Genomic DNA, 13,680 nt, shown 5'->3' with positions numbered 1-13,680 from the left:
GAGAGAGAGAGAGAGAGAGAGAGAGAGAGAGAGAGATGGCAGCAGCAAAAGGTGTAGGAGAAGAGAGGCAGCAGCAGAGGCATGGGCAAGAAGGGAGCAGCAGCAGCGTTGGGTTCAGAGAAGAAGAAGTGGCAGCAACAAGTTAAGGTTCAGAGAAAAGTGCAGCAGCAGGTTTCAGGAAAGAAGAAGGGCAGCGGCAGGGTTAAGAGAAGAAGAGGAAAGCAGCAGAGGCGCAAGAAGAGCAGCAGCGGGGACGCGGGAAGAATAAGCAGCAGCAGGTTTGAGTTGAGAAGTGGAGGAGCAGCAGCAAGGCGAGGGAAGATAGAAGAGCAACAGCAGGGGCGCGGGTACCCAGACGTGCTGTCTGGTGGGTCGCGCCGCTCCTTTCTTCGATCTGGAGCGTGGGTGTTGGTGGTGGCGCTCGAATGGATGGGGTGGTGCTGGTGGTGCGGGGTGGAGTGGCGGCTGGAGGCGATGGTGTTGCTGGTGGATGGATGGCGAGCCGCCACGCCGGCCTGGCCGCGGCGGCGGCCGGTGATGGAGAAGGAGGGATGAGGGAGAGAGATGTGTGCCAGGCCCGATGGGGAATGGAGGCGATCTAGGGATTTTGTTCCCCTGCTCTCATCTGCACCTTTTGCATTTTGGCCCTCCTACTTCTCTTCTTTCATCACAAGATGATCCCTCTTCTTCTTTAGTTAGCTCCCTGGAAATATAATCTTCGTCACACTTGGGTCACTCTTTCTCTTGTTCCAGCCCTTAGTATTGTTCCTCAGTTCTTCCTAGGTAGAATCTTGTAGTTTATAGTGCCTTTGGCGCACTTTTCTGCAAAATAAGCAAACAACTAGTCACAACCTCTTTTGTGAATATCATTTGAATATTTGACAATCCTAAGCAAGAAACGATAGACATATCTCAATAAATGGTGAATTTGTGTGCCCAAATTATATATAAGAAATGTGTTTATCAAAGTTGCATGGCAATATATCTCAAAATGGCTATGGAAATGCCATAATAGGTAGGTATGGTGGCTGTTCTGAGGAAGATATAAGGAGGCTTATGTGTGATAGAGCGTATCATATCACGGGGTTTGGATGCACCGACTCTCGAGGTGAGAAAGGGCACTGCACGGTACCGAAGAGGCTAGCAATGATGGAAGGGTGAGAGTGCGTATAATCCATGGACTCAACATTAGTCATAAAAAACTCACATACTTATTGCAAAAGTCTATTAGATATCGAAACAAAGTACTACGTGCATGCTCCTAGGGGGGATAGATTGGTAGGAAAAGACCATCGCTCATCCCCGACCGCCACTCATAAGGAAGACAATCAATAAATAAATCATGCTCCGACTTCGTTACATAACGGTTCACCATACGTGCATGCTACGGGAATCACAAACTTCAACACAAGTATTTCTACAATCCACAATTACCCACTAGCATGACTCTAATATCACCATCTTTATATCGCAAAACTATTGCAAGGAATCAAACATATCATATTCAGTGATCTACAAGTTTTATGTAGGATTTTATGACTAACCATGTGAATGACCAATTCCTGTCAACTCTCTAAATAGATATAAGTGAAGCAAGAGAGTTTAGTTCTTTCTACAAAAGATATGCCCACGCTCTAACAAATATAAGTGAAGCAAAACAGCATTCTACAAATGGCAGCTTTCTATGTGTAGGGAAACAGGCAATCCAAACTTCAAATGATATAAGTGAAGCACATGAAGTGTTCTTAAAACCATACTCAAAAGATACAAGTGAAGTGCATGAAGCATTCTATAAATCAACCAAGGACTATCTCATACCAGCATGGTGAATTATTAAAAGAAAAAGAAAAATCACATGACGCTCCAAGATTTACACATATCATGTGACGAATAAAAATATAGCTCCAAGTAAAATTACCGATGATCGTTGGAAGAAAGAGGGGATGCCCCAGAAGGCATCCCCAAGCTTAGTTGCTTGGGAGTCAGTGAAAATTACCTTGGGGTTCCTCAGGCATCCCCAAGCTTAGGCTCTTGCCACTCCTTATTCCTTCATCCATCGTGATCTCACCCAAAACTTGAAAACTTCAATCACACAAAACTTAACAAAACCCTCGTGAGATCCGTTAGTATAATAAAACAAATCACCACTTTAAGTACCGTTGCAAACTCATTCATATTTTGTTTTTGCATTGTAGCTACTGTAATAAAACTTTTCCATGGCTTATACCACCGATACAATCGATAGTTTCATCAAAACAAGCAAAACAATGCATCAAAAACAGAATCTGTCTTAAACAGGACAGTCTGTAGTAATCTGAACATCAACCATACTTCTGTAACTCCAAACATTCTGAAACATTAGGAAAAAAATAAAAAAATTGTATAGAAGTATTGTGCAAAAAGTTTCAGAAGCGTTTGACTTTCCAATAAAAATGTAAAATCACGCACTACAGCCAAAGTTTCTGTTTTTACATTGCACAAACCAAACAAGCAATCTAATCATCCTAAAGGCAAATATTGGCACATTATTTTTAAAATACAATGGATTTATACAAGGGGATAATTATTTTTGCTGAAAAGTTTTTGTAATTCAAGATTTGCAAAGTTTCCATGGGCATGAACAAAGTTCAAGGAGCTCCCCCATTTCAACGGTGCTCGTCTTTCTTACTTTCACTTTTCTTTTTGAAAAAGTTTTAGGTTCCCCACTTTATTTTTTTAACTTTATAAAAGCACTCAACAGAAATAAATGACTCTCTAAAACTTTCGGGTTGTCTCCCTGGCAGCGCTTTCTTTAAAACCATTAAGCTAGGCATAAAGTGCTCAAGTAATGGATCCACCCGGATCCCAAGGTATATCAAAGACAATTTTAATTAACAATGATTTGTAATTTAATAGTGAGCAGAAAGTAATATATATCATGCAACAACGAAGTCTAACTCTCTTCCTATGCATCAGCATGTCATAAAAGAACAATGCAAGCACAAAGTAAAGGCCAATGCATAGTATAAACAGTTTCTTGCAATTTTATTGTATTGGAAACATAGAGAGGCGGAGATGTAGTTCCTCTCTCATAATAATTGCAAGTAGGAGCAGCAAGCACATGCATGTTATATTCATCAAAATCATCATGTGCAATAGTAGAACGCAACCCATCAATATAGTCCTTAACAAGCGCAAACTTCTCCGATATAGTGTAGTTGGGAGAATTCAAAAAGATAATAGGACTATCATGTGTGGGCGCAATAGCAACAATTTCATTCTTAACATAAGGAACTATAGCAAGTTCATCTCCATAAGCATAATTCATATTGGCATATTGGTCACAAGCATAGCAATTATCAAGTTCATCAAAAAGGGATATTTCAAATGAATCAAAGGGATCATAGCAATCATCCTTCGGTAGGCACGAAGGGAAATTAAACAATGTATGAGTTGAAGAGTTACTCTCATTAGAAGGTGGGCACGGGTAGCTAATCTGCTCTTCCTCCTTTTGTTCTTCGCTCTCCTCGTCATCTTTTTCATCTAATGAGCTCACAGTGTCATCAATTTTTTCTCCCATAGATTCCTGCAAAATTTTAGCCTCTTCTTGGACAGCGGAGACTTTCTCAATGAACGCATCAATATCGGCATTGTATTCATAATTCTCATAGCAATATTTGAGTATAGCCAAATTTTCAGGTTTGTAAACAACATCATAAAGATTTTCACACTCTTTAAACAAAGATTCAATTTCATAAGCACAACGAATTATTCTATTTGTTACACGTCATAGTAATCATATATACCATTAGCATAAGAAGCCAAGGTTTTATCATCATTAAATTTGCATGAAAAGGGAAGGTGTGGAGCCTTCATCCTAGAGCAACAAGTATAATCATATCTCAAGCATATTTGCCGAGCATACCAACGCAACATATAAATTTGATCCCATAATAGTTTCCCTTTTCGAGTCAAGCGATAATCCCTAAAGTATTCACGTTGATCCAACGTTACTCCCATTATATAGTTGAATGGAGTTTTCTCAGGATTATCAAAGTAGTGCATAATATCTTTCACATAACAAGCATCGAGGGTTTTAGGAGGTTCCCCATCTCCATGAGTAGCAAGTACACCTAATTTTTTTGGTATTTCGTGTTCCATATCCATAACTAAAGATAGAGAACAACTTAGAACAGCAAATAAAATCTACTTAGTGATAAAGCAAACAATCACACACAAGAATATTCACCCCACACTATTGCTCCAAGGCAACGGCGCCAGAAAAAGGTCTTGATAACCCACAAGTATAGGGGATCAATTTTAGCCTCTTTCGATAAGTAAGAGTGTCGAACCCAACGAGGAGCTAAAGGTAGAACAAATATTCCCTCAAGTTCTATCGACCACCGATACAACTCTACGCACGCTTAATGTTCGCTTTACCTAAAACAAGTATGAAACTAGAAGTACTTTGTAGGGGATACGTTTGCAAGATAATAAAGAGAACGTAAATAAAAACTAGGGGTTGTTTAGATAAAGATACAACTAAGTTAGTTCTAGTAGGGAGCTTTTTGTCACAAGAAAGTTATTGTCCCAAGGCAACCGATAACTAGACCGGTAATCATTATTGCAATTTTATATGAGGAAGAGGCATAAGCTAACATACTTTCTCTTCTTGGATCATATGCACTTATGATTGGAACTCTAGCAAGCATCAACAACTACTAAAGATCATTAAGGTAAAACCCAACCATAGCATTAAAGTATCAAGTCCTCTTTATTCCCATACGCCAAGACCAACTTATCCGTGTTTGTGTTTCTATCACTCACGCAACCCTACAGGGGGGATCCCTCACGCTTGCGCGACACGGAGAGCACCATAGGACAGCACCAATAATAAAACATGCAACTCAAACCGATCATGATCATCAATGAACCCATAGGACAAAACGGATCTACTCAAACATCATAGGATAGCCATACATCATTGGGAAATAATATATAGCGTTGAGCACCATGTTTAAGTAGAGATTACAGCGGGGAGAAGAGGTGTTACACCGCTGCATAGAGGGGGAGAGAGTTGGTGATGACAGTGGTGAAGTTGTTGGTGTAGATCGCGGTCATGACGATGGCCCCGGCGTTGTTCCGGCGCCACCAGGAGAGAGGGGGAGAGAGCCCCCCTTCTCCTTCTTCTTCCTTGACCTTCCCTCTAGATGGGAGAAGGGTTTCCCCTCTGGTCCTTGGCTTCCATGGCGGTGGAGGGGCGGCAGCCCCTCCGAGATTGGTTCTCTCTTTGTTTCCTTCTGTTTCTGCGCTCCCAGATTCTGGACTTTCACCGTTTCTTAAATTCCCAGAGATCCGTAACTCCGATTGGGCTGAAATTTTAACACAATTTTTATCCGGATATTAGCTTTCTTGCGGCGAAAGAAGGGCGCCAACCGCCTTACGGGGTGGCCACAAGGTCAGGGGGCCCGCCTGACCCCCTGGTGCGCGCCCTTCACCCTTGTGGGCCCCTTGAGCATCGTCTCACGTTGATTCTTTTTCCCAAAAATCACATATATTCCAAAAAAATCTCCGTAAGTTTTTATCCCGTTTGGACTCCATTTGATATGGATTTACTGTGAAACAAAAACATGCGACAAACAGGAACTAGCACTGGGCACTGGATCAATATGTTAGTCCAAGAAAATCATATAAATTGTTGCCAAAAGTATGTAAAAGTTGTAGAATATTGGCATGGAACAATCAAAAATTATATATACGATGGAGACATATCAATGCCTCCGATCAAATTCGAGCCGGAATCGACAATCCCGAAGACCACCATAGCCCGCCACCGCTGGAGACGAAGAGCTCGACGCTTTTCGGCCTCCTCCCGACGAGCCACGGGTATTGGGCTACTCACCGTTGAGCGCTTGTTCCATTCCCACCGCCTCTGACCTCCTCGCGACCGACCGTCGCTGGTGAGCTCGCCGCCCTGCCTCTCTCTCTCTCTCTTTCTCTCCCTTTAAATCTAACCAAAGGGGCCCACTGGTCAGTGACCCTGGCTGCGCTGAAACGTTTTGAAGTGAAAGAATATTCTAGCTTGACCCCTTCGACGTCAGCATCTCCAGGAAATTCCAGAAAATCTGTTTAATTCATTTTTATCCAGTTTGACCAGCTATATCTCCTAATCTATAAGTCCAAATGAGCTGATTCTTTTTGCAGTATTTTTGTTTTGAGCTCCTTTATTTTATGGTAGAAGTTCACATTTTTCTCTTCTATCTAGAGTTTTTGGATAGAAGAAATTGCTTTATGTGGTATTTATTTTGCTTGGTAATAATGTTTTCCAGAGTGATTTGATTGTGCGTGAAGACCAGGAGTATTCTCCTCACTCTCTTGGAACAAGGCAAGACACACCCTCCAATTGCCTGATTGCAATGGAATGCCATGGTTTAATATAATAAAACTTGATTTAATTTGAATTGTTTGATAATGACTTATTCATGGCAATTATTGGAGTATTATTGGATTTTCTACTGCCATATTCATAATTGGATTGGATATGACTAGTAGTTTACAACTTGGATATTGCCATGTTACCTTTGGATTTGTAGGATCATTTACTATGATTTCATTATGATCATGAGACACCTTGGGAATATTTATTATTGAAGTTGTGGAGTAGTAGGAATGGCATGGTGATGTTATTTATTGGATTGTTAGTTAGATAATGCCATGATCACTTTGGATTATAAGGATCAATAGTTGCACTTTTATTATGAACATGAGGATACTTGATATTATTGCTTATGGAGTTAGTAGAAATGATATGGTTATATTATTCTTGGATTATTAGTTTCATATTGCTATGCCTTGGATCACAGGTTGATATATGATGTTGGAGTAACAATCATGACAGAGATATATCTTGGGGATAAATTCCGTCATTTCGTTGATCAAGTGCCACCAAATCGAGCTCACCAGTGCAGCCACATTTGCCTGGATGGGGAGGCCCTAACTTGATCTATTCTCTTACTGGTACCTCCAACGAGGGAAGGTTATATGTGTGTGCTACCCTAGCCCGTAGGTGGCTATAACCTTGTGAGCCCAAGTTATATGGATATCCAAGGTCCCCATTTGGGATAGTACTGTTTAGCCACGACGGTGGCCGGATGTCACGTGGTGACATCAGGGACACCCATGACATGACCCAAAAAGGGGTATGTCAGAGTGGCTGTAAGAGTGTCACGCAATAGATCGGTTTTGTTGGAGCAACACTGGTCCACCTGAATGGGAATATGTACTAAAATATGAGGCCAGGAGCTCCATAGTGTGGGGAAAATGCGCGACCTCTATAGAGTGTACAATCTATTCGAATAGTCGTGTCCTCGGTCATGGACACAATTCGTACTAGGTCACACTATTCGATCAACACTTATGATGACGAAATAACTTATATTTATATTTGAGTGAGTAACAGTTTGGCAGGATGCCGGTGATAGTCTTGGGATGATCATTGGATGATTATGAGATCACGCGGTGATCATGAGGATATATTGATTGTCTCGATAGTCAAGAGTGAAATGGTCCATGTGACCTTAAACGAGGACTTACCATTACTTCAAGTTTACCATGTCATGATCATTATTTACTTCCACCTCCATATTAGTTATTCATAACTTAACACTGTAATGCTACGTTATTGTCCTGCCTTGATGCTTTTGGTGAAGGAAATATGCCCTAGAGGCAATAATAAAGTTGTTATTTTATATTTCCTTATTCATGATAAAGGTTTATTATTCATGCTAGAATTGTATTGATCGGAAATCTTAATACATGTGTGAATGCATAAACAAACATAGTGTCCCTAGTAAGCCTCTACTAGACTAGCTCGTTGATCAAAGATGGTTAAGGTTTCCTAACCATGGACATGAGTTGTCATTTGATAACGGGATCACATCATTAGGAGAATGATTTGATGGACAAGACCCATCCGTTAGCTTAGCATAATGATCGTTCAGTTTTATTGCTATTGCTTTCTTCATGTCAAATACATATTCCTTCGACTATGAGATTATGCAACTCCCGGATACCGGAGGAATGCATTGTGTGCTATCAAACGTCACAACATAACTAGGTGATTATAAAGATGTTGTACAGGTATCTCCGGAGGTGTCTGTTGAGCTGGCATAGATCAAGATTAGGATTTTTCACTCTGAGTATCGGAGAGGTTCTCTGGGCCCTCTCGGTAATACACATCATAAGCTTGCAAGCAAATGACTAAGGAGTTAGTAACGAGGTGATGTATTATGGAACGAGTAAAGAGACTTGCCGGTAACGAGATTGAACTAGGTATGTAGATACCGACGATCGAATCTCGGCCAAGTAACATACCGACAGACAAAGGGAATAACGTATGTTGTCATAACGGTTCGACCAATAAAAATCATCGTAGAATATGTAGGAGCCAATATGGGCATCCAGGTTCCGCTATTGGTTATTGATTGGAGAGGTGTTTCGGTCATGTCTAGATAGTTCTCGAACTCGTAGGGTCCGCACGCTTAATGTTCGATGACGATATTGTATTATATGAGTTATGTGATTTGGTGACCGAATGTTGTTCGGAGTACCGGATGAGATCACGAACATGACGAGGAGTCTTGAAATGGTCTAGAGGTAAAGATTGATATATAGGACAATGATATTCGGACACCGAAAGTGTTTTTCGGAGAAACCAGATAGTCATCGGAGTACCGGAGGGGGTACCGGTCACGCCCGGGAGTATATCGGGCCTATTGGGCCACAAGAGGGGAGCACACCAGCCCACAAGGGTCTGGCGAGCCCCCGATGGCAGCCGGCCAAGTGGGGAAGGAAAGGGGGGAGGATTTGGCCTCCCCTTCCTTCTCTCCTCCCCCCTTTCCTTTCTTCTCCGGCAATTAATCAAGGAAAGGGGGCGCCACTTGGGAAAGCACCCCAATTAGGATTCGGCCTACTTGGGGTGCCCTCCTGGATGCTCCCTTCCCCCTCCCACCTATATATATGTGGGGGGAGGCGCCCCTAGAACACCCCAGACAATTGCCTAGCCGTGTGCGGCGCCCCCTCCACCGTTTACACCCTCGGTCATATTTTCGTAGTGCTTATGCGAAGCCCTGCGAGGACCACTTCACCATCACCGTCACCACGCCGTCGTTGACGGAACTCATCTACTACCTCGACGTCTTGCTGGATCAAGAAGGATAGGGACGTCACCGAGCTAAACGTGTGCAGAACGCGGAGGTATCGTGCGTTCGGTACTTATCGGTTGAAGCGCGAAGAATTTCGACTACATCAACCGCGTTGAGAAACGCTTCCGCTTACGGTCTGCGAGGGTATGTAGACACACTCTCCCCCTCGTTTCTATGCATCTCCATGGATAGATCATTGCGTGTGCATAGAATTTTTTTGTTTTCCATGCAACGTTTCCCAACATTTGGTTGTTGTGAGCTTGCGAGTACATTCAAAGTACTCACCTGGCGTGTCATGCCAGATTGCAGGTGAGGCCGTGATTGATTGCTTGTCGAGGATCTCGAGTCTGCGAGCTAGGATGTGTCCCAGTCAATGTGCCTTTGCAGTGGAGTCCATCACCGTCGTCACTGTTCTGCTACTAGAATTTATTCTACTACTACGAGTTGTTCCGCTGCTAGCATAGGACTACCTTAGCAGGCGTAGTGTTGTCGTGCCCCTGTAACCTTGTAATCAGAACCCTTGTACCCATATTATTGTAATAAAGAGTTGTTATGTTCTATGCCAAGCAGTGTCGTATTCCAGAAGACTTGATCCCTGGGATGGAATACGGGGTGTTCCAGTTTCTTTGAGCTGGGGTGCCACAAAAGGTATCCCCTTCAAAGCCAATATTCACGAGTTCACAGAAATTTAGAGTATTCCTGAATTGGTCCATGCATTGGTGGGGTCGAGCCACCCCGCCTACTTTCTCCTCGCTGGTTAGGATCTCATTAAAGTCTAGGCACAACCATGGTTTGCCATCTTAGTGTTATTGTTTAGCCTCTGAACCATTCTCCATGTTCCCTTCTTTCTCTCCAATTCTTACTCTCCATAGACTTCCGTCACAATCCAAACTCCACCATCCTACTCTATGACATCCACATCCACGTAACTCCTCCCAAATGACTGCAACAACATATCAATGCCACATCGCCAAAACATTGCCACACCCTATGGCGCCCCTTCGGGTTCCACATACTCATGTTAGCGAGCCCGTACCTCCACGTAGACCTCTCCAACCACTTCCCAAACAATTTAGTCTCCAACAAGAACATAAACATCGGGATACTCCTACCTTTCGAGATCTAGAAGGCTGCAGATAGTTGGGATGTTCCGGAGTCCCTAACACTTTCAAGCTATTACTTTGTTTGCTGCCCTGCAGAGCATTCCTACATACTCACTTTTGTTTGTGTTGTTCTCAGCGTCCTCTTCGTTCGCTACTATCTCCTTGACCCTACCCTTCTTCATGACATTTTGGTCATCAATCTCCATCTCATTGCATCTCCTCTTACTACCTGCAATATTTGACATGTCATGTTTTCGGCGTTCTCCTCTCTATTAACTCTCTTGAATTTCTTTCCTTTGTTCTGCCCATCACCCTTCTTGCTTCAACTCAGATCATTCACTCTAGGTTTTTCATTTGTTGTGCTACATTCGCTACCACCTTGTCAGCCACTATCTATTTATTCTGCATATCATTTGCACCCTTGTCCAAAACTGCTAAGCCCATCGTGTTCTAATTCATTTGCTCCTCTCACTTCCTAGTCACTATACACTTAGTCCTCTCCTGCCAGAAAATTAAATATTTTGTTGTCCCATCTTCTCACTCTTGTGCTCCCTTCGTTTGGTTTCATTTGGCTAGTAATCTTCTTATCTCCCCCCACTACTGCTACAACTGTTCATAGTATTAGTACCATCTTTATGCCATGATGACGCATCACACTGCCAGATCTCCCTCCTCTGCTACCCATACTGTTGCCCTACGAACACTACGACCATAGCCTCCTCCCCACCCCTACCAACACCGAAGCTACCCCTATTGTTGCTATCCCTACCATCACTCATCAACTTCTCGATCTTCATCACCCCCTACCATCACCGAAGATACCCCTGAGGTGTTTCTCCCTTCTTTGGTTTCATGATGCATTCTTTCTCCCCATGACCAATAACTCCACAAGCGTAGCAGAAGTCCACTAATGTTCGTACTCGAAACGACACCAGAAAAATTTCTTCTTCTTGCTTTCATCCTCTACAGTTGCCTGCTTGCCCATGTCCTTGTTATTCTCCCTAGCCCACATGTATCTCCTCACCAACCATTAATTAACATCCAATTTCACCTACATCCTCATATACTTTATCTATCAATGTACCATATGGTCAAACATCCGCACCCACCAACTCATCGAAATTTTTCGCAATGAGCTCACCCGTGGGCATGTTCATGGATCCGAGAGGCAGACCGAAGACCCTAATCCACATCGGAATTATATTGAAGTCATACTCCTCAACTGTTTTATCTGCGTCAAATTTCCCCATTACCAAAAGCTCCTTATCAAACCCCCATGGCCCTTCTTCCAGTGCGCTCCTTCACCCCAACTCCTGTCGGAAAGTGTATAAAAAGGTATTATCTACAAGCTCCTTTCATCCCCACCCCTTGATCGGGCACCATATAGTGTTTTCCCTACCACCGAAGCATGCGTTGACCGATCTGAGAAAAGTAAGCCCGCTGCCTGGGCGTCGGGATCCCCCACATCATCTTCTTTCCCGTGCATGTTGTCCCTACCTTCACTCCCCTCCTCTCCTTAGCTGATAACATGAGCCCCTTCATGATGCCTTTGACATCCTCGATGCATCCCCTGCTCTGCTACCCCTCACAAAAACCCTAGGGAAGAGTCGGTGTTGTATGATCATGTGCCCTAGCTAGTGTACACGAAAGACGTTTGTGGATTGAATTTGAACGGGTGAAAGAGAGGTGCATGGCGTGATCAACAGGAACGCCTCACACCGTAGACATAGATCAGGGAGCAGGGTGCGTTGGCGGCAATAGATCCCTATGCCCGACCGACAATTACGGAACAATCATCTTTCGGAACGGACCATGCTATTAATTTTATATGCAACCAATTAATGGCAAGGGCAAAATTACCGTTTGAAAATTCTGGGAGAAGGTGGCTAAACACATCAAAAGTTTTTTGCGTCAATATGTCCAACTTATTTAGATATACATTGAGTAAGGATTATATTAGATGCTATGCTCAAATATACAGTACAGATATACAGTAATTGCACGTCTCCGTTTTGAGTACTTTGTGCTTCTCTCAATTGGGATGCGCCTCTTCAAGTGCTTCATCGTCTAGCCGCTGATTATATCCTCGTAAATGTTCCTGACCTTGGCGAAGAACGCTTTCCTGCAAAATCCATTGAAATTCTTTGAGCGCCTGGAGCCCTCCTTATCTAAAGAATCTTATAGGAGCATTTTGCAGGTTCGGTACAAAGGCTGTGTTTCAATACCTGTCGGGCTTGAATAGCAGGTTCTTGTACGCAAACCACTGCATGTATTAGAAATTCAGAAGAACGGATCAAAATGGGAAACTCTTAGAAAATTGGCAGCGATGGAAGAATGGCAGACTTGTACAGCATGATCAAATTAATGACCAGATTGACCAGTAAAATCAATCTTAGGCACATTGCATTTTGCGAATAGCAAACGTTATCACGGTATCGAGGTTCTGTTGAGCTGTGGATCTTTCTTACCCCGCTGTAGCCAATGCCAACGACCTCCATGAGACCTGGAACCACGGGGAGCCTGTCGATTGCCTGCAAGGTTAACACCAAAGTCACCTTCAGCTACCCCATCAACTCAGTGATTTTTTAAACAACTTGTTCCACAAACAGTTGAGGTAAGCGTCTTCAGTACCGATACTACTCCGCCGGCGCTCCACATGCCGAGGGTGGCGGCGACGGCAAGCGTGGTCACCGCGTACTTGTCCTCCACCCTGTCCCACTGCACGCCGTGACGAGGTGTCAGTCACTCGCGCCACAACTAATGAACTCCAACGTGCCACGTACGTACCTCTTGTTTCAAGCCGTTGAAGAACTCGGTAAGCTCGGCGTTGTCGGCCAGCGGCGCCGCCGGCTCACCGGCGGCCATTGACACCACGTTCCTCGCTAGCCTTTTGCCTGAAAACAACTCTTCTTAGATCCACGTCCCATGCCGCTGCACGCGCAAGTTCTCAGAGCCACACTCACAGAAGGACGCGACGCGGGGCTGGCCGTGGGACGCGAGGCCGGGCAGCGGCGGCAGCGCGGGGAGCCCGAGCCCGACGGAGCGCGCGGCCTTCCCGAGGTCGCTCGCGATGGGCGAGGCGACGGCGCCCGTGGCTGGGGAGGCGACGGTCGGGGCCATGGAGATCGATGCCTTCGGTCAGTGTACGCCTCACCTCCACCACCACTTGCTCGTTAAGCGCGTTCGTCCGAGGCTAATAACGGCCTCGAGGTCGGTGGGACGGCGTCCTGCGGGAGGTTAGGGAGCGGCCGGGTTTGGGCGCGCAAAGATAAAGTGGGGATGCGTGGGATGGGCGCCACACGATTGCGCGCGGAAGAACGATAAGATGGGGTTTGGGGTGGGCTCTGTATGGCCTGGATGTTTCCGTTTGCGGTATCGGGAGTTTCTGGTGTTTA

At 44.2% G+C, this 13,680-nt stretch overlaps 1 protein-coding gene across 1 annotated transcript; it reads right to left on the bottom strand.

Moving 5' to 3' along the window:
- Positions 1-12,172: 12,172 nt before the first annotated feature.
- Positions 12,173-13,652, bottom strand: LOC123168499 (protein CURVATURE THYLAKOID 1B, chloroplastic). The gene is made up of 6 exons (XM_044586385.1): positions 13,249-13,652; positions 13,073-13,179; positions 12,917-13,003; positions 12,754-12,816; positions 12,511-12,548; positions 12,173-12,407 (listed from the first exon to the last, which is right to left on the bottom strand). The coding sequence occupies exons 1-6, from the start codon at positions 13,403-13,405 to the stop codon at positions 12,353-12,355; spliced, it is 507 nt and encodes a 168-aa protein (XP_044442320.1). The 5' UTR covers positions 13,406-13,652; the 3' UTR covers positions 12,173-12,352.
- Between the last annotated feature and the right edge of the window lie 28 nt (positions 13,653-13,680).

The sequence above is a fragment of the Triticum aestivum genome, chromosome 1D (genome assembly GCF_018294505.1).
Source record: "Triticum aestivum cultivar Chinese Spring chromosome 1D, IWGSC CS RefSeq v2.1, whole genome shotgun sequence".
Taxonomy (NCBI): domain Eukaryota; kingdom Viridiplantae; phylum Streptophyta; class Magnoliopsida; order Poales; family Poaceae; genus Triticum; species Triticum aestivum.
Note: the sequence above shows the minus strand (reverse complement) of the source record. Positions and strands in the feature narration are given on the sequence as shown.

Excerpts from the sequence above, each read along its gene's own strand:
- LOC123168499 (XM_044586385.1), bottom strand. The coding sequence starts at position 13,405 with ATGGCCCCGACCGTCGCCTCCCCAGCCACGGGCGCCGTCGCCTCGCCC. Across the intron at positions 13,004-13,072 it reads TCAACGGCTTGAAACAAGAG|TGGGACAGGGTGGAGGACAA; the intron begins GTACGTACGTGG and ends CACGGCGTGCAG. Across the intron at positions 12,408-12,510 it reads CTGCTATTCAAGCCCGACAG|GAAAGCGTTCTTCGCCAAGG; the intron begins GTATTGAAACAC and ends TGGATTTTGCAG.